Source organism: Phaenicophaeus curvirostris, chromosome 13 (assembly GCF_032191515.1).
Source record: "Phaenicophaeus curvirostris isolate KB17595 chromosome 13, BPBGC_Pcur_1.0, whole genome shotgun sequence".
In the NCBI taxonomy this organism is placed as follows: Eukaryota; Metazoa; Chordata; class Aves; order Cuculiformes; family Cuculidae; genus Phaenicophaeus; species Phaenicophaeus curvirostris.
Window position 1 is genome coordinate 2,931,198 of NC_091404.1, and position 20,166 is coordinate 2,951,363.

Here is a 20,166-nt window from a genome sequence, read left to right on the forward strand (position 1 = left end):
TGTGCAAAACAAATATGTTTGAAAGAAATATAGAGAGGTGCTGAATTCAACCCCATCGACGTGTGAGTGAGCGTAGTGTTTAGTGCGTGACACACATCAAGTCTGGGAGTTACTGCTGCTGATTTTGCAGCCTTACATGTCACCTCTGATAAATGAGCTCATCTGCTGATAGCTACTCAAAATAATAAAGTAATTTAGTTAAAAGAGTTTTAAAACATTCCTTCCTTGGCATGTGAAACTTTCTAAGTAACTACCCGCTGCATACAAATTACCCTGCAGAGAGCAACACTGATTGGATTAAAGAGAACTGAAAACAGGGGTTTGACAAGCTGGAATCATAACCTGATCCAGCATTTACTGCTGTCGCTATGAGCAACTATTGGGCTGACATGCAATAAAAATAGCCCTCTATCCCTCAAACCAAAAATACTCTCCCAGGAGTTCATCCGTGGTGACAATTCTGAGTTGACACAGGGACACAGGGAGACGTGGAAAGGACGCAGTGGAAGCAGATGTAGGTTGTCTTCTACCTCCCATTTTCCTAGACTGTGCTCTGGAGAAAGGAGAGAAATCTTGGCTACATTCACGTCCATTGTCTTCTATCTGAAGACTGAGTAGCGGTAACTTCTTTGTTTGTTGAGTCCTGGAGGCAGTGAAGGGCAGGCAGAAAGTGTGGTGTCCACTGTGGTGGACGGCAGTGAGAACAGAGCGGAAGCCTTGGGGCCAAAGCCACCCTCAGAGAGGGATGTCACATTCTTGCAGGGGCTACTCCCCATGTTAGATCATCTCAGAAACCAACACATGCCCTTGGTCCTCCTCTCACCCACAGCCTGGTCTGAAGAATGCGCTTGCTCCTTAGAACGGCCAAGTCAAGGAAGAATGAACGCTATGTCTGGAGCGCCTATGAAGTAATCCTGTCTGGGAATCATTGGAAACACTTCCATCTGTAACCCTAAAGCTTTTCTCAGGAGATCACGTTGAGGGGGAGGCAAAGACAGTCTCATACCTCACATTTTTTTACTTTTTTTCCCCCTGAAGTCTTCAGCACACAGCACAGTCTCTTTTTCTGTGTGTCTCATTCCCACTGGGTCTGCATATTTGCTAATTATGGAGATTTGCCACGTCTCCTCTTTCCCAGAGGAATTGCCATAATTTGGATCAAGAAATAACAACATTCCCAGCCTTTTTTTTTCCATCAACATGAGATTACTGCATTTCCTAAATACTTTAAACTGTGCTTGAGTGCATGGTAGATGATTGCAGATGTTGCCACCTCCTTTCCCAGATTTCATGTTTATTTTATGGCTGTAGATCTAAGTTCTCAACTTGTCATCCAGTTACAAAGAAAGGACATGTCCCCTCACTCCATATCTCAACATAAGCACAGGGTGGTATCTCTGTCATTCTTTAGGACTCAACGCTCTGCCGTGTCAGAAGGAAAACAAGGGCTCTGATTAATGAGCTGCTGCCGCCAAAGACCAAACAATTCTGACCTAGAATTGCTTTCCGTGACCTCCTTCCATATATCTGCCACTGATACGGGTAGCTGAGAAAGCACAAGGCACTGTAGGTTCAGGGAGTTGCCTTGGAGCAGGTGTAGCCAAACTCTGAAGGTTGTGTTCTGATTAGAGAAGACCAAAGAAAACCTCGTGTTAACGGACGCAAGTTTTTTTAGCATCAGCACTCAGAGCAATAAGGTGGCCTTGTTGAAGAGTTTCTGCTGATTACAGAAGGAAACCAGAGTGACCCTCTGCCACTTCATCAGGAAACGCTGATGAGCCCATGGGCGAGGAAAAGCCTTATAGGAACAAATCCCAAGAGCAGGGCCAAGGTCCTATCTTATCTTTAAACACTTGCTCTACTTAGTGGTTGTTTTTACTGTGCTGGGGTTCACGTCTCCTCTGCTTAAAATGAATGATTTAATTTTTTATTGTCTCTAGGAACATTTACACCCAAACTGGCCGAGCTACACAAAACATCCGCTTGTGGCAGGCAGGGAATAAGGATGGGTGTGAACTGCTCCCCCTTCTCCTGTGTCAGCTAAACAAATACTGGTTCCTCTGGCTTAGAAAATCAACACAGACACGGAAATGCTAGTGTTAACCTGGGAGTATTTGCCGGCTTTGCCGGCAGATACTCCTGGGTTAACACTAGCATTCAGGTATCGCTCCATCTCTGCATGTGGGCTCTTTGCTCTTTGCTTTTCTCACCTAGATGATGTGTTGGGCTTGCAAGAGCCATCAGGGCTTGAGCACTCTGGAAGTGTTTTCCAGGTGAAACCCGTGCTCTGCTCATGCCCCTGTCGCTGGGCATGGTGGGATGGGCATTTGCAGCGTTCAGCAGTCCCACAGGTGGGCTTCCTGGGTAGCAGGAAAGAGGATGGGTTGATCAACCACCACGAGATGGTGAAGGCCTGATCCCTGGACAGTGGCATGGAGAAACAAGCTGCCTACAGAGCATGAGCTGGATTTTTCTGGTGGATCCACAGCCCATTTCCCATTTCCCTTCCCAGGGACAGGCTTGTCAGGGAGATGATTTTTTCCCACTACAGTCAAGCCAGCTTCTTGGGTCCACTAACCATCTGCTTGCTTTGGGTTTCATCCTCCAATTGGGAGAGTTGTCACATGTCTGTGGCTTGGATTCCTCAGAAAAGGTGGTGAAGCTGTCTTATTTCAGTTTGCCTAGTGCTTTGGGGTGATTGTCCTTGATTTTGCAATTATCCTGCAAGTATCACATAACTGAGACATCCAGTCCGGCCATGTGGAGGAGAGCTCAGTTACCAGCCTCCAGCACATGGAGCACTTGTGAAAGCAGCACTCCTGCCTCATGGGAGACCAGGACTGAGGCAGGATCTAAACGCCTACTCATGTCTTCCTCTAGGAAAAGGAGTTCAATAAGAAATAAACGATTAAACAACAGCAGTGTGGCTCGTATCCACACCGGATGAGGAAGCCATAGCCACCTTACATTAAGTGCTGTAGAGATGCATAGGAACTGATGAAGGCTTTAAACTTTTACAGACACATTAAACTATTATCCTTGATATACACATGGAGAATTGAGGCTTAAAAGAGCAAATGACCTAAAAAAACCCAACTCCCTGAGCAAATCAGGACAGAAATGAAAAAGGCAATCAAACCACGCTAGGTCCAGAGGGTAATTTACCCCATAAGAAGCGTTTCTGACCTACACATTCCCCATCTGCAGCCCATCACAGGGGCCTCTAACCTCTGTACTGACTTGGTACCCATCAGGTGGCTTGACACAGAATGCATCAGCCAGCAGAAAAGAATCGTTATGATGATGGAATGGCTTGGGTTAGAAGGGACCTCAAAGCCCATCCAGTTCCACCCCACTGACATGGATCGGGGCCCCAAGCCCCATCCAACCTGGCCTTGAACACCTCCAGGGATGGGGCAGCCACAGCTTCCCTGGGAAACCTGGGCCAGAGCCTCCCCACCCTCACAGCAAAACGTTTCTTCCTGAGATCTCATCTCCATCTCCCCTCTTTCAACTGGAAACCGTTTCCCCTCATTCTGTCCCTGCACTCCCTGATCAAGAGCCCCTCTCCAGCCTTTTTAAAAGGAGCCCCTTTCAGGACTAGAAGCTGCTCTAAGGTTTCCTTGGAGTCTTCTCTTCTCCAGGCTGAACAACCCCAACTCTCTCAGCCTGTCCTTGTATGGGAGGTTCTCCAGCCCTCGGATCATCTCTGTGGCCTCCTCTGGACCCGTTCCAACAGTTGCATGTCCTTCCTGAGCTGAGGACTCCAGAACTGAACACAGGGCTCCAGGAGAGGTCTCAGGAGAGTGGAGTAGAGACCTTAATTACTGGTAAGGCTTTGATTGCAGGAAATGCAGGCAGGTGGGATTGAGTTCTAGGAAGGGCAAAGTTAACCCAGTGTTGGCATCTCTTAGAAAAACGTTGTTTAAATATGCCATGTCGCTTAGTGGCAGTGCTTTTCCTTCATAGAATGAACATGGATGTTCAGCATTTTAATGTATTTCATTCCGGTTTTATGGATTTAATCAATAAATACCTCACACTTCTCAAAAAAAAGTATCTAACAGCTACTCTACACTTTATAAAGTCTCTCAGATTTCTCTCCAAAGCAGCTCTCTGTGTCATACCCTGCAAATCCAGGCCCTACAACCTGCCCAGGTGGGACAGGAGACCCGTGCTGTGGGACCAAGTCCTACTGAAGCTGATGTGCTCTGCCTGTGCAGCTCAAATGATGATGTCCAGGCCTAAAATAACACTCTCCTCTGCTAAATAATTTTGGCTGTACTCTAGGGCTACAAGGGCAATAAAATTAAAAACAAGTACTCATGCCAACCATGTAATTACCACGGCAAATCTCTGCAGAGGAACAAACAGCCTGGCAGGCTTTGTTCTGATGAAGGATGGGTAAAGGCCCAGGAAACAGCACTGGTTCTGTGGTTGTCTCTGCCTTTTTCTCTGTGAAGCTGCCTGGCTGGGGTGAGGAAATTCTTTCTTGGATCCTCAGGCATGGTTTGGGATAAGATGCTAGACTGATGATGCTGTAGAATTAGCAGAAAGCCTGATGACTCCTGCAGAGCTACAGACAGGTCTCAGCACAACATCCTCACTGTAAACCAGGGGAGAAAGACAGGCTCCTCCTGGGCAGTTATATCTTGCATCCGATTATAGAATCAGAATGGTAGGGGTTGGAAGGGACCTCAAAGCCTGTCCAGTTCCACCCCCTGCCATGGGCAGAGACACCTCCCACTGGATCAGGCTGCTCACAGCCCCATCCAACCTGGTTAGGTTCTTGCCCTCAATTACTCATTGCCAGCACAGTTCACCCGACACTCAAGAGCGCAGCGTCGCCAGGCTGAAGGTTACCTCTAGAAAGAGCCCCAAGTGAGGACAGATCTTCTGTCCAGGGCCTCACTGCACCATTTCTAATCCTGAGAGCTCATTCTTACCATCAGTTTAGACTTTAGCATTCTGTGTTTGACAGTGAAAACCCCAAACGCAGCACAGCCGCACAAATCCTTGGCAGTGAAATGGGAAAGGTTGACCAATACATTATCCAGGGAAGAAAAGTATATTGAAAACTGTTTTTTTTTCTGGGATAATCTGATTTTGCAGCACAGCCAGCATTAAATAAGAGAGAATCCTCAGGCGGAGGGTAATGCGTGCCCTCCCTCACCTCTCTGTCAGATGATTTCTAACTCTATCTCACTTGGCTGAGGGAGATCCCTCCCACGCTAAGCGAATGCCTGATTGTTCATGCTAGAACCATCAGTGAGCGTGGATAAGAACTATTATTAATCCCTGTTCCTTCCTTCAAGCCTCCTCGAGGCACTGTTGCTACCCAGGAGCCATCCTAAAAAGAGCTCTCGGGAACGCTGGTGAGATTGAACGGATCTCGATATCGTACACGGTGACAGCCAACGTCGATGTGATGTCTGATTAAGAGATCCACACAGCCCTTTTGGGCACTGCAGCACATGGAGGAGGGGGAGGCTGAAAGAACATTATCAAAGAGCACCTAACCTCTGCATCAGATGACAAAGGGATAATTGCTAGGCAGAGCGGAGCCTGCTGTGTTGACAGCTAAATAAAGCAGGTTAGACTGAGGCCCCAGTTCCACAGGGAATCAGGCACACAAATAGCTTTTTGCGCATGATTGAACTCTGGGGACTATTCATGTGTGTGAAGTCACTCTTGTGCATAGAACTGGGCCCTTGGACACATCTGATCCCATTAGAAAGGACTGGAAGTTGAGTTTTAGAGCAGATTTTAGCAGGGTAAGGGGAGAGGCATATACACAACATTTAAAAACTGTTTTCTTCTTTGCTGGCAATAGATCGGGGATGTTTCTGTAAGGTGATCATAGAATCATAGAATAGTTTGAGTTTGAAAAGCCCTCAAAGATCATCTAGTTCTACCCCATTGCAATGGGCAGGGACACCTTGTGCTTGATCAGGCTGCCCAAGGCCCATCCCATCTGTCCTTGAACCCCTCCAGGGATGGGGCAGACACAGCTTCCCTGGGCAACCTGTTCCAGTTCCTCACCATGCTCATCGTGAAGAAATTCCTCCTTACGTCTAGTCTAAATCTGCCCCTCTCCAGTTTATACCCATTGTCCCTCGTCCTATCACTCCAAGCCTTTGTGAACAGTCCCTCTCTAGCTTTCTTGTAGCCCCTTCAGGTTTTGGAAGCTGCTCTAAGATCTCTTTGGAGCCTTCTCTTCTCCAGACAAGCTGAACAACCCCAACTCTCTCAGCCTGTCCTTGTATGGGAGGTGCTCCAGCCCTTTGATCACCCTTGTAGCCTCCTCTGGACCTGTTCCAATGGCTCCATCTCCTCCTTATGATGAGGATTCCAGAACTGGACATAATCTTCCAGATGAGTTCTCACAAGAGCATAACAGAGGGGCAGAATCCCTCCCTTCGCCCTGCTGGCCAAGTTCCTTTTGATGCTGCCCAGGATATGGTTGGCCTCCTGGGCTGTAAGGGTAATGATTTTTAATATCCCTTCCAACTCAAACCATTCTCTGATTTTCTGATTCTATAATCTGTGCTCACCTTAAAGCATTTCTGAGGCAGAGCCTAGATCAGGAGCACAGTCTGAAAACACTCTGACTCGATGGGGATGATGCAAACAGCACACGCAGCCCGGGGCACCAGTAATAAGGTGATCAGCAATGACGCGAATCATGCAGGTGAAGAGGTGGTACCTGTGCTGCCTGCCAGGGACAGGTGGAGCTCAGCCTCTCCAGGTGACTTTGTGCCTGCAGCAGTAAATGCCACGAAAGAGAGACAACACGCTTCCCTCTGAGATACTGCGACGCCTCATTACAGTCACTCAGTGTGAACACATCTGAAAAATGAACTTCTCCCAAGTAACAAGTGATAGGACAAGAGGAAATGGCCTCAAGTTGTGCCAGGGGAGGTTTAGGCTGGATATTAAAAAAAAAAAATGTCTTTATTGACAGAGTGGTGAAGCCCTGGCAGAGGCTGCCCAGGGCAGCGGCGGAGTCTCCATCCCTGGAGGGGCTCAAAAACTGTGTGGCTGTGGCACTTGGGGACAGGGTTTAGCAGGCACGGTGGGATTGGACTGAAGGTTGGATTGGATGAGCTTAGAGGACTTTTTCAACCTTAACAATTCTATGATTCCACTCTATAATTCTACCCTTTTTAAAGGATGTTTTCATGACTACATCCCCAAGGAAATCTTACTTGCACTGGAACTAGAAAGCTCAAGGCTTCATTGAAAAGCTGTGTGTGTTTAAACCTGAGGTCTGTAATCATCTTAGGATTTATTTCAAGGTTACCCCTATGAAAGGAGAAGACCCAACAGTACTGCCAGCTTTATTGTGTCTCAAACCCTGCAGTATTCAGTGTGTTTATTAAGTCCTCAACTCCAAGAATCAGCTTTCACTTGCTATAATAGAGTAATTTTCTATTATTTTAAAGGTCTAAAAAGGCAGTAGCAACTAACTAAAAAGACCCACCTCCTCACCTTTTTGCAGTGTATTTGGGTGGAAGAAGGTCATCCAATTTTTTATTCTTCTAGACTTATGCACTGACAGTAATAAAATGTCTTATCTATCTATCTATTCAAGATGCAAAACTTTCTAAATGAAATATTATTGCTACCTTTGACTTTCCCAGCAAAGAAGTAGGGATGCCCTTGTAGTGAAGATCTTGACTGTAAGTCAGCAACAAACCTCTTAAAAGAAGACTGTAGGGAGACCTTAGAGTAGCCTCTAGTACTGAAAGGGGCTCCAGGAAAGCTGGGGAGAGGCTCTTGATCAGAGAGTTCAGGGATGAGATGAGGGGGAATGGTTTTGAGCTGCAAGAGGGGAGATTGAGATGAGATCTTAGGGAGAAATGTTTTGGTGTGAGGAAGGGGAGGCCCTGGCCCAGGTTGCCCAGAGCAGTGGTGGCTGCCCCATCCCTGGAGGGGTTCAAGGCCAGGTTGGATGGGGCTTGGAGCCCCTGATGCAGTGGGAGGTGTCCCTGCCCATGGCAGGGATGGGACTGGATGGGCTTTCAGCTCCCTTCCAACCCAAACCATTCAGTGATTCTATGTGTTATCCTGTGTGTTTTTAGGAATAACAGTACTTTTTAAAAGAAACAGGGAAACTGCAGGGCTGGAACCCACTGGCTGTTCTTCTCCACAGCTTTACACGCAATGGTAGCTTTTGGGTGGGGCCATGGAACAGGCTGCCCAGGGAGGGGGTTGAGTCACCTTCCCTGGAGGGGTTTAAGGGATGAGTGGACAAGGTGCTGAGGGACATGGTTTAGTGTTTGATAGGAATGGTTGGACTCGATGATCCGGTGGGTCTTTTCTAACCTGGTGATTCTATGATTCTGTGAAATAATGTCACACGTGCACTGGAGTGAGAGTATGTTGGCCAGACTCCAACTTCATATTCTCCAAAGGACTTCGGAGATACAACTACACTGTCATCAGTTATGCAAAGTGAGGTGGGGGGGAATGTTTGTGCAGGTATCGCTGAAGCTGAGGCAGTAGTCAGGACTAGTTGAAATTCTCAACTAGAGGTCTGTAGGAAGGGCTGTTGTGCCTTCAGAGAGAGTCCAGCAACACGGTACCTGGGCAGGATCCCCTTTGAGAAGGATTCTCTGGTGCTGCGAGATAAGCTTGGCCTCTGCTGAGTTGCTGATGGGAGCTGGAATGGCTCATGGAAGAGGGCAGGCTCTCCAAAGTGGGAGTGATTCGCTCTCCACACGGAGAGAATATGCCAGGCTAAGAGCATTTTAGTCAAATCCAGCAAAAAAAGAGATGAGAGCTGAGTGGTGGGAGGCAAGAAAATCACTGTTTCATCCAGTTGAAAAGTTAAACCCTAATGTTTCTCTTCTTGCTAGATACATTATCTTCCCTGTTCTGCTGAGAATAATATCTCTGCTATAAGCCCAGCTAAAGATTTCTGGCTTATCAAGTTCAAGGCAAAGGAGAAGATAGAGATTTGAAGAGCAGGAGGGGAAAGAAAACATACGGCTTTAATGTCAGAGCTTTGGAAATTGAGATTCTTATCTAAGTCTGTTTTCTCCTTTCCTTGATTATGTTACTTTGAATTTGGACAAGAAAACCAGCCTGTCCAACCTCACTTCTGTTCTTTCTCAGTTTCACTTTCTGAAAATTATACTGTCATAGATGGACACACAGATATGTGTCTCACTGGGGACATCTTCACATCCAGAAGACATTTTCTGAGCCAGGAGATGATAATGAGAGAGACCTTTATCACTGCTGTCATTAAAGACCCTTGTCATCAGAGACCCGATGAACCTCATTACACTAGCGCTGCTGATGGTGTCCTGAACACTGTGTGGATTTGCCTTGGCGCAGCACCCCAGGACCCAGCCACAAGGCCTGCCAAGCAAGCAGCTCATGATTTCTTAGAATCATAGAATCACAGAATGTCCTGAGCTGGAAGAGACCCACAAGCATAATTGAGTCCAACTCCTGTCCCTGCACAGGACACCCCAACATCCACACCGTGGGGCTGAGGGACTTGGCCAAATGCTGCTGGAATATTGTTGGTGCTGTGACTGCTTCCCTGGGAGCTGTTCCAGGGCTCCACCACCCTCTTGGGGAAGAACCTTCTCCTCATTTCCAACCTAACCCTCCCCTGGCATCTTCCTGCCCTTCCCTTGGGTCCAATGCAGCATTTGTGAATGGTGCTTTGGAAGACATTAGGCTTTTGACTTGCTTTAAATATAGCAGGCGCTTCACCACTGTGAATCAGGGAGTTGCTCCCCAGAATTATCCTTTTCTCTTCTCCCATTGATTAAAGTGTAACATGTGAGCTCACACATAAAATTATTTCCCAAAGACCTGACTGCTTCCACTTTTACATATGTCTAAAATTCTTTAGAAATAAACTTATTCTCTTAAAACTTCAGTAATTCTGTAATAAAGCAGCTTGAAATAAAAGGAAAGACCATAAGCAGAAATGCAGATGATCAATGTTAGAAAATCATAGAATCATGGAATAATTTGGGTTGGAAGGGAGCTGAAAGCCCATCCAGTTCCACCCCTGCCATGGGCAGGGACACCTCCCACTGCATCAGGGGCTCCAAGCCCCATCCAACCTGGCCTTGAACCCCTCCAGGGATGGGGCAGCCACCACTGCTCTGGGCAACCTGGGCCAGGGCCTCCCCTTCCTCACAGCAAAACATTTCTCCCTAAGATCTCATCTCAATCTCCCCTCTTTCATCTCAAATCCATTCCCCCTCATTCCATCCCTGCTGTTCCTCATCAAGAGCCCCTCCCAGATTTCTTATAAGAAAGAGATGAATAAAGGAATCTAAAAACAAACCAATGACATCTCCTGACTAACCCCATGCTCCACTGAATCGCATCAGTATAAATGCAAGCACTGCGTGGGACCCCAAATTAAGAACTATTTACAAAACAAAAGGTTGCCTGACTGTGTTATGCCTGTTCTCCCACACCGAATGGTAGAACCATCTAATGATGATTTCCTCTTTATTTTTGGTTAGGTCTTGCCGAGAAAGGATTTTTTGAGAAGCCAACATTAAGTATTGCAAAAGACTCCATCGTCATCTTACCAGGAGACACCCTCAAAGTCAAATGCAGGTAAGGATTGCTCCGGCAGCACTGGATTTCCTTGGTTGTGTTGATAATTCTGGGCCCCTCACTACAGGAAGGATGTTGAGGCTCTGGATTGTGTCCAGAGAAGAGCAACGAAGGTAGTGAAGGGGCTGGAGAACAAGTCTTATATGGAGCAACTGAGAGAGCTGGGGTTGTTTAGCCTTGAGGAGGCTCAGGGGAGACATTATTACTCTCTACTACCTGAAAGGAGAATGTAGAGAGGAGGAAGCTGGGCTCTTCTCCCAAGTGACAGGGGACAGGACAAGGGGAAATGGCCTCAAGCTCCACCAGGGCAGGTTCAGATGGGACATCATGAAAAAAAATTTCACAGGAAGGGTCATCAGGCACTGGCAGATGCTGCCCAGGGAGGTGGTGGAGTCCCCATCCCTGGAGATATCTAAAAGACAGGTAGACGAGGTTCTTAGGGACATGGTTTGGTGTTTGATAGGAATGGTTGGACTTGATGATCCAAGAGGTCTTTTCCAACCTGGTGATTCTATGATTGTATGATGCCCCTGGCACAGCACAGCTCTGACTAGGGTAGAGCAAAGACTGCTGTGCAGCCAGCAGGGAACCAGGGCTGTCTACCTGCACACGCATTTCTGTGCGGAGGAGCATCTGATGGGCTGTAATAGAGCGGGAAGGAAAGTCTCAGGTCAGCATTTAGCTTGGCCAGATTCTTTATGTTGTAAAGGGGCCCAAGCAAAATCCTTAGTCAGCACTTGGGAAAACTTAGGGGAGGGGGATGCACCATGCTTACAGACACAGCTGGAAAATCCTCATCTCAAAATAGGTTCTGATTCTGCTTATCTGCTGCTAAAATCACTCTTTCAATCCCTGTCCATAAGTAAACGATAAACAAGATAGCAGAGCATATTATATAGATATATGAGCTTCAACTTGCTAACCTCATATACCATCCAGTCAGGAATATGAGAGTTAAACAAACAGCACTTAGTGTGTGTACATTCAAAAACCTGTTTAAACATATTGTGTTCTTTAAATTAGAGACAACCAGGTCTCCTACAAAACCAGACAGCTGATATGGTAACTTATGGCAGATTTATATTCATAATGCCCCTTGTACCTGACAAAAACTCATCTTTGAGCAATGGAGAAATAAATCCCAGAATAATAAATGTACAGACCCATAGAGATATTTAAGGACTTGTCTCTTAATACTCCTAGTACCCAACAAGAGAAAGCTCTTGGCACAATGTGTACACACTGGCCACGTGAGAAACCAACAGAATTTTGGTTGTGAGAAGTGTTTTCAGGGAGATGATCCTCTGGCAGTGGGTTTAGAGCACTGGGTCATCGCTGACTGCCACACAACTCGACGTAAGACAGAGTCCAAGTGCTTTCTGTTGTGTCAAACACACAGGACTTGGCTCTGTCACACAAAAGGGCTCAGACAAAGATGTCCATAGGTGTTGCTCCTTCTGGGTGTGATCTATATGCCAGGCTACTGGGAGAGGTGTCTCTTTAAAATAAAGACTATCACAGATTCTCTCTCTCACACACTCACACATTATTTCTAAACTACCTTGCCAAGTTCCCTTGACCACAGCCACTACACAGGTGGTTTCTAGCCACAGAAGTTACTGGAAACAGTAAGAAAAAGCGGTGGGAAGGTGAATCTAAGCTGAAGTTTTTGCTGACACAGATGTCCCTTCTGATTTTTGTCCTAGTCTATTTAGTTCATTGTTATAGCAAAAGATAAATTGACTCATGCTGGGTAAATTTGCGATGTCTTCTGGAGGGAAAGGCGGCTTTTCCCCAAATACCTCTAGCTAGCCATGTGGCTTTATGAGGTCAAAGCAACCTTACAGTGGTATTTCTAGCTTGGCAAGCAGCAAGAGTGATGGCAATGAAGCTTAAACAGCCCTTTAAAATCTAAATGCAGTGCTTTGTAAAGCATGTCCTGTGGAGCTGGGCTTGGTGTGGTGCTCCAGGCCAGTTAAATCAATGCTTTCAGCAGTTCTCCATCCACTGCCTTCCCTATCTGTTAGGAACACAGAATCATTAAGGTTGGAGAAGACTTCCAAGCTCATTCACTCCAACCAGCAGCCCAAGCCCACTGTGCCAGCTAAACCATTTCCCAAAGGGCCACAGCCACATGCTACTTTACTTATATCCCCAGATGAATAAATAGATGAAGAAATTGTTAACGCTTCAGTCTCAAAGTTCCTTATGGATGCAAAGCAATAAATCCACATGACAGGTCTGAGAAACAGAAAAGTATGACACACAGGAACAGAGGCCCAGAACACTGAGGTTCCTTGACTCTGGTCACACAAGAGCTGGGAATGGAAGCTGGGAGTGTGTTTTCTGTGTTTTCAGAGCAAGATTCCCCGTTTCAGGTCCTTTGCAGGTGTCTGTCATTCTGCTTCCTCTGAGCACCAGCATCTGCACACTCGCCAGTCAGCTCCACACTGACCCATCAGAAGCCTGGAGTCCTTGGTACCTCCAGGGACCACTAGGACTGTGTGGAGCAGAGCATGAGACAGCAAACAGAGGAGGCAGCTGCTGAAGCCTGTAGTAACCCTGTATAAATGTCCCCTCTCCCTTAAACTCCATTCATTTGAGGTTCTTGGCCAGGATTTTCTGATTTTTGGCAGCACAGCCAAAGCTACTGCTGTGACTCCAACTAAGGTCTTTTCCAGCCTGCTGATTCTATGATTCCATGTTTCTATGATTCTATGACTCCCCTTCACCAGATGTGTGGCAACCCCAAAGCAATAGCCAAAGTCATTTTGTAGAATAAAATAATCATGGGTTGGAAAAGACCTCTTGGGTCATCCAGTCCAACCCCTCCGTGCCCTCTAAACCATGTCCCGAAGTGCCATGTCCATGTGGATTTTGATCCCTCCAGGGACGGTGACTTCACCACTACCCTGGGCAGTCTCCACCAGGGCTTCACCACTCTTTCTTTTGGTAAAGAAACTTTCCCCACTATCCAGTCAAAAACTCACTCCCCTGGCACAACTTGAGGACATTTTCCACCAGGATATGCAGGAGGAAAAAGTGGGCACAGGCGTGTGAAACCCCTGAGCAGCTCTGCAAAGCCACTGCCGCAGATTCCAGCCCTGATGGACACTGGACTGGGGAGAGTAGAGAGGGAGGGCCATGATGATGTGCTGGGAGTTGAGTGTCAAATGGGAAGTGGCATCGTTCCATACTCTGGGCTAGGTGGTCCATTTCTTGACAGAGGTGGTCATGACATCATTAATGACGTTAGTAAGGTAGGGAAAGAGCACCGGGTAAGGACCTCCACATCAAAAAATAATTCATCCCTCTGAAGGACAGGAAGCTGGTGTGACGGATGAGGTGGTGTTGTCCAAAAATGAGGGTGAGGCTGTTCAACAGAGAGGATATTCACACTTTTCCGAGTGCTCTCATTCAGCCAAGTGCTGGGAATAATCTCAAGAGTTCAGCCCCATGTCCGCATCGTCTTCAGGAAGGCGACAAAAGGACGGGCAGAAACAAGGGCCAAGAGGATGTTTGTTTAAGTGTCACTGAATTTGCCGGCAAACGTGTTCCCTTCTCACACCTACCGCCCCGCTACAAAGCCACTGGCATAGGAGGAGTAGTTAGCTAACTGGAAACTTCACACAGCTTGCTTCTTAGCTGCCCTTGGTATCAGCATCTTCATGCTGAGTCGATGTGTCTAGACCGGATTTCTCCCTGGCGACATTCACTGGGGAAACCCAGAAGCCTCTAGTCCTTCCTCAGCTCAGCAACTGGTGCCGCTGGGTCAATAGGAATTCACTAAGGGAGAAGGGCTGATGAGCTCCCTGTCCTCTCAAACAGTGGCTTCTCTCTGTGAACACAGACAGCGCTGCCTCCCTCTAATACTAACTTTTTCCCCAGAAAAGTTCATGGATGATTACCCCCATGCCCTGCCACTTTCAACCAAAAAACAGTCTACTACAAAAGGGCTGTAAGCTTCACCCCATAAGCATGTCTAGCAGATACTAGCACAGCATCAGAGCCCTCTGAGTGCAGCCCAAGCAGAAGAGAGCTCCAAGGGCTTCTGCTGCCGTGGTGTGGCCTGATGTCTCCAGCAGAACAGGACTAGCACAACCAGTGCCTGCTACAGAGCTAACTTTGATCAGCTGGAAGCTCTCTTTGAGTCATAGAATCATAGAATAACCAGGTTGGAAAAGACCCACCGGATCATCGAGTCCAACCCTTCCTATCAAACACTCAGCACCTCGTCCACCCGTCCCTTAAACCCCTCCAGGGAAGGTGACTCAACCCCCTCCCTGGGCAGCCTCTGCCAGGGACCAATGACCCTTTCCGGGAAAAATTTTTTCCTAATGTTCAGCCTGAACCTCCCCTGGTGGAGCTTGAGGCCATTCCCTCTTGTCCTGTCCCCTGTCACTTGGGAGAAGAGCCCAGCACCCTCCTCTCCACAACCTCCTTTCAGGTAGTTGCAGAGAGCAATGAGGTCTCCCCTCAGCCTCCTCTTCTCCAGGCTAAACACCCCCAGCTCTCTCAGCCGTTCCTCATAAGGCCTGTTCTCCAGCCCCCTCACCAGCTTCGTTGCTCTTCTCTGCACTCGCTCCAGAGCCTCAACATCCTTCTTGTGGTGAGGGGCCCAGAACTGAACACAGGATTCGAGGAGCGGTCTCCCCAGTGCTGAGTACAGAGGGAGAAGAACCTCCCTGGACCTGCTGGTCATGCCGTTTCTGATACAAGCCAAGATGCCATTGGCCTTCTTGGCCACCTGGGCCACTGCTGGCTCGTGTTCAGTCGGCTGTCAACCAACACTCCCAGGTCTTTCTCCTCCTGTAGCAGGTTATAAAAAGGCCTTGGTTTTTGTGGGTGAACTATGCAGAATTGTATCTGACATTAGCTGTGACCATAGATAACACAACAGATGGGTCAGATGGGTGGGATGGTGGATCATCTGCCCTGCCAGCTTTATGTTCTGACTGCTGTGACAAGGTGAATTGAAAAATAACATGTCTTGAGCAGATATTTGAGGATTTGTAATCTCATTAGTTCCAGACCCTTCACAAAAATCAAGATTGAATCACTCTTGATTAAGCAAGAAAGGTGATGTGAAGTTACATAAATGTTCTCCTCTCTCCATGCAGCCATAGAGAATAAAAGTTCATGTAGCTGTTAAAATATGCAAGGTCCTCAGCTTGGAAGAAACATATAATTTTATCCCGTGCTTCCTAATGTTTGAAGTGGCTAAAATACAGTGTTATTAAAACAAACTCATGTTCAGGAAGTCTGTTAAAGTAAAAATTACACTTTCCTCCAGGAGCTCGCTTGCTACAATTCCCAGAGATCATTTCAGGAACCTTTCCTGCTCTGCGGAAGAGTGTGGGATGATCCACCTTCATTCCTTACAGGCTGAAACGCAAACACCCAGCAACCTCTACCAGTCATTTCCAAACTACAAGAGTAAGAACACAGGGAACATCAATAGCAGCTGGTCAGGACGAAGCTCAAATCTTGTCTGAAGCCTTGACCCCGTCTTTGATTTGTGTTGACAGGGGAGCACCATCTGTGAGTTGGCTTTTGAGCGAGAGGCAGAAGGAGGACCCCCGGGTGCACATCACTAGCTGTCGTAATACCACGAGGCAGAACTGCAGCATGCTTCTCGTCAGGAAAGTCATCGCTAACGACACCGGTTACTTCACTTGCATTCACGATGGATACCCATCTAATGAGGATCTCATGGCCAAGATTTATGTGTTTGTTAAAGGTAAGAATTCCACTTTCATGTGTTATCATGGCTTTTTTTTGGTAATATCAGTCGTGTTCAAGTGTGGGATCTGCACAAGCAATCCAATTCAGATGCTTTCACAAATCACCCCTCCCCGCTCTCCCAGCACTGGAGCAAGCACCAGCTTTAACATTTTGAAGAGGAGGGATATAATTGGATTTTCATGCCAGCTGAATTTACAGGGACGCAAACATGAGAGCCAGAAATTACCTATCTTGCTCAATTCCAGCACTTGAAAACTAGATCATCCCATCTAGTGTCATGTTTCAAATAACTGATACACAGATTTCTTTAAAGCTCTTCCCCTTTTAGGACTAAATCCTTTTATCTGAAAGCATTTTCATATCACACTGCCTTTCCTAAGATTCATCCAAGTCCTCTCACTTTTCCCTCCTTTTCAGGCTTGAAACCCGACCACAACCCTCTATCTCTTACACATTCTTACACCGCTTTGTCCTTCACAGCTGTGAGACAGACTTAGCAAATCTGGATGACTGTGTTATACGTTATTTATTGTAAAAAATGGCCCATTGCTCACTTTTGTCCTCTCTCGGCTGCCTCTGCCCCCTGGGTCAGAAGCACTGAATTCAGATCCAACAATAAATGGAAACAGAAACTTCAGAGGACCATGGTCCTCTGTACTTAAGTGAATATAACACATGAATAACCATTTCTCATTGATAAGAAGCTCAACATGTGCTTGCAGCCCAGAAACCAACCGTGTCCTGGGCTGCATCAAAAGCAGCGTGGCCAGCAGGGCGAGGGAGGGGATTCTGCCCCTCTGTTCCTCTCTTGGGAGACCTCATCTGGAGGATTGTGTCCAGTTCTGGAATCCTCAGCATAAGGAGATGGAGCTGTTGGAACAGGTCCAGAGGAGGCTACAAGGATAATTTGAGGGCTGGAGCACCTCCCATACGAGGACAGGCTGGGAGAGTCGAGGTTGTTTAGCTTCTCTGGAGAAGAGAAGGCTCCAAGGAGATCTTATAGCTACCTTCCAGTACCTGAAGGGGCTACAAGAAAGCTGGGGAAGGTCTGTTTACAAAAGCTTGTAGTGATAGGACAAGGGACAATGGCTATAAGCTGGAGAGGGAAGATTTAGGCTGGCCGTAAGGAGGGATTTCTTCACTATGAGAGTGGTGATGCACTGGAACAGGTTGCCCAGAGAAGCTGTGGCTGCCCCATCCCTGGAGGTGTTCAAGGCCAGGTTGGATGGGCCTTGGGCAGCCTGATTGAGTGGGAGGTGTCCCTGCCTATGGCACAGGGGTTGGAGCTGGGTGGGCTTTAATGTCCCTTCCAACTCAGACTATTCTATGATTTCAATAATTCAAATTTGTGTTAGAAAATGCTGATATTTTTTCAAATCTACTTGACAAATGTGTTACTAAACCACTGAATCATCTTGGATCTTCAAGCTGAGACAAAGGAGCTGACTCTTAGTGACTTGAATAGCATTCTCTAGTGCTGAGGAGGCTCACTATTCACTTCCCGACAGATACTCATGAGAATGAATTAATTCCTTTTTCTAGTAAATGCTAAAATGCCATTCTTTGACTTCTTTTACTAAAACAAATGCCAGAGGAGCAATGAGTTTGGCTGATATTGTTTGAATAGATCAGCAAACATGTTTGCTGGGCAGCTCTGAGTCTCCTGGCAGGGCTAGTGATGGTGAAAGCAGCCTGCGGTGGGATTTCCACCCCATGGGGACAGTGACAGACCCACACAGCTCGCTTCAGCTGCTGCACTGTGAGGTGCACACACCTGTTTGATGTGTGGGGGTGATATTTTCCTGTATAAGTCTGTTGAAAATAGTCCTGCTCTACCCTTATCCTGCTTTCCCAGCAAGTCTTCCTCTTATCAGAGAGCAGCTTTTTGGTGTAGTTAGTTCCTGCAGTCAGTTTTTCGCCCCCCTTTCTATTTCCTTTCTCTGATTTTTTCTTGTTACTCTAAGCCCTGGCTGCTTTACCCACCCCAGTTCTTGTGCTGATCTGTTTCCTTTTCTCATCACCCCCTGCTCAGATGCCCCACGTCCAATATTGTTAACCCAGCCCTGTGCCTAAGCTTCAGGAAACAGTGCACTGAAAATTCCGTCCTCTGCCCTGATTCAGTGCCCTGGTGGACTACCCCAACCTTCATTACTCTACAGCAGGAGCACGTGCAGGAAATGTTATGGATCTTCTGGGACTGCCTGAGCATTTTCTTTAAGAAAATATCTCAGGTTATGAAATGCTTACCGGTGATGCACTTGGAACAGTGCTAATCTAAAAAAAAAAATCACAGGATGTCCTCTTGCTTGCCTAAGACCACTGTGCCAAGGTTCTCCTGGAAAACAGCACTGGATGGCTCTTTTCTCCGCATCATCCTGCAAGACTGTCCTCTCTCACATGCCATTTAATTGTCTAATATGCCCTCCCTGCTGTGAAATCTCTTACTGGGACTCCTCAGCTTTAAAAGTTGGTGTGAGTCCAGACAAGGCCACCAAGATGATCCAAGAGCTGGAGCACCTCCTGTATGAGGAGAGGCTGAGAGAGTTGGGGTTGTTCAGCCTGGAGAAGAGAAGGCTGTCAGAAGACCTTAGAGCAGCTTCCAGTACTGGAAGGGGCTTCAGGAAAGCTGGGGAGGGGCTCCTGATTGAGGAGTGATGAGGGGAAATGGTTTTGAGCTGCAAGAGGGGAGATTGAGATGAGAGTTTAGGAAGAAATGTTTTGCTGTGAGGGTGGGGAGGCACTGGCCCAGGTTGCCCAGAGCAGGGGTGGCTGCCCCATCCCTGGAGGTGTTCAAGGCCAGGTTGGATGGGGCTTGGAGCCCCTGATCCAGTGGGAGGTGTCCCTGCCCATGGCAGGGGTTGGAACTGGATGGGCTTTGAGGTCCCTTCCAACCCAAACCATTCTCTGATTCTACGAAAAGCTCTTGAAGGAAAAGCAGGTAGAAAATGAACCAGTTTGTACTGTGCACTCCATGGCTGGAGTATGGATAAAGGCAAGTCAGCGGAGATCCCTCTGGTCCATGTCCTAGTGCGTCAGCTGCGCATCCACCCCAAAGCAGGGCTCTACCATAGCAGTTCATCTATGAGCTTGCTAGTGCTTGCTGAGACCTGGTCTGCCCATCTGAGGAAGCTGCTGCAGTGAAACGCAGTTATTTATAGTTCTGAATGGATGCCGTCCTCAGCACACGCTCTTCCTCCCATTCCGTTCCGGTGTATATTTGTGGCAAGCCAGCAGGCTGTTCTTGGGACAAGAAAGCTGTTCTTCGGTGTTGGCTCTATGAGTTGTGGAGTTTAGCAAGGCATTCAGGAGGTACCTATATTTTCTCCAATATTGAAACAGGCCTTTTTTAAGGAAATTGGACCAACAGTGTCTGGACATCACTGAGAAACCCATCCGTTGCTTCCATGTGAAGAAATTCACAGTTCCCTGTGAGTGCCAGACAAGAGTGAGGCCGAAAACACATCTCTCCAGACATTTTGCAAGTGCTCGGCAGGGTTTTTGTGAGCCCAAGCCATGTGGAGCGAGAAAATGTTGACCCAGACCCTGAAGGCTGGCGATTCCTCTGAGGTTACACACCATTATTGCCAAAAAAGGAAAGGGAATGGTATTTTTTCCCTTCATTCCTGGCCTGCTGCTTGACACTGAAATGAGAACATGATTGTATCGGAAGCCCTGCTTATTGGCTATTATTTCCTGTGCTTGCTTCTGTTTTTCCAGCCTCCCTGGTGGAGTGTCTATGCTCTGTCAGGACCTGGCGTTCAGCAGCTCTCCCCACCGGTGCAATTGAGCCGTGACCCCTGCCCATCAGTCAGATCATAAGGG

At 47.3% G+C, this 20,166-nt stretch overlaps 1 protein-coding gene across 3 annotated transcripts in view; it reads left to right on the forward strand.

Moving 5' to 3' along the window:
• Positions 1 to 20,166, forward strand: part of LOC138726229 (vascular endothelial growth factor receptor kdr-like) — a 149,150-nt gene that overhangs the window by 34,107 nt on the left and 94,877 nt on the right. For 2 of the 3 annotated variants that reach the window (XM_069867788.1, XM_069867789.1), the window contains exons 2-3: positions 10,503 to 10,599; positions 16,128 to 16,339. The exons of the other annotated variant lie outside the window; for it this stretch is intronic. In XM_069867788.1, the coding sequence (XP_069723889.1) occupies positions 10,503 to 10,599; positions 16,128 to 16,339 (309 nt within the window). The remainder of the gene's footprint in view (positions 1 to 10,502; positions 10,600 to 16,127; positions 16,340 to 20,166) is intronic. 3 annotated transcript variants of the gene reach the window in all.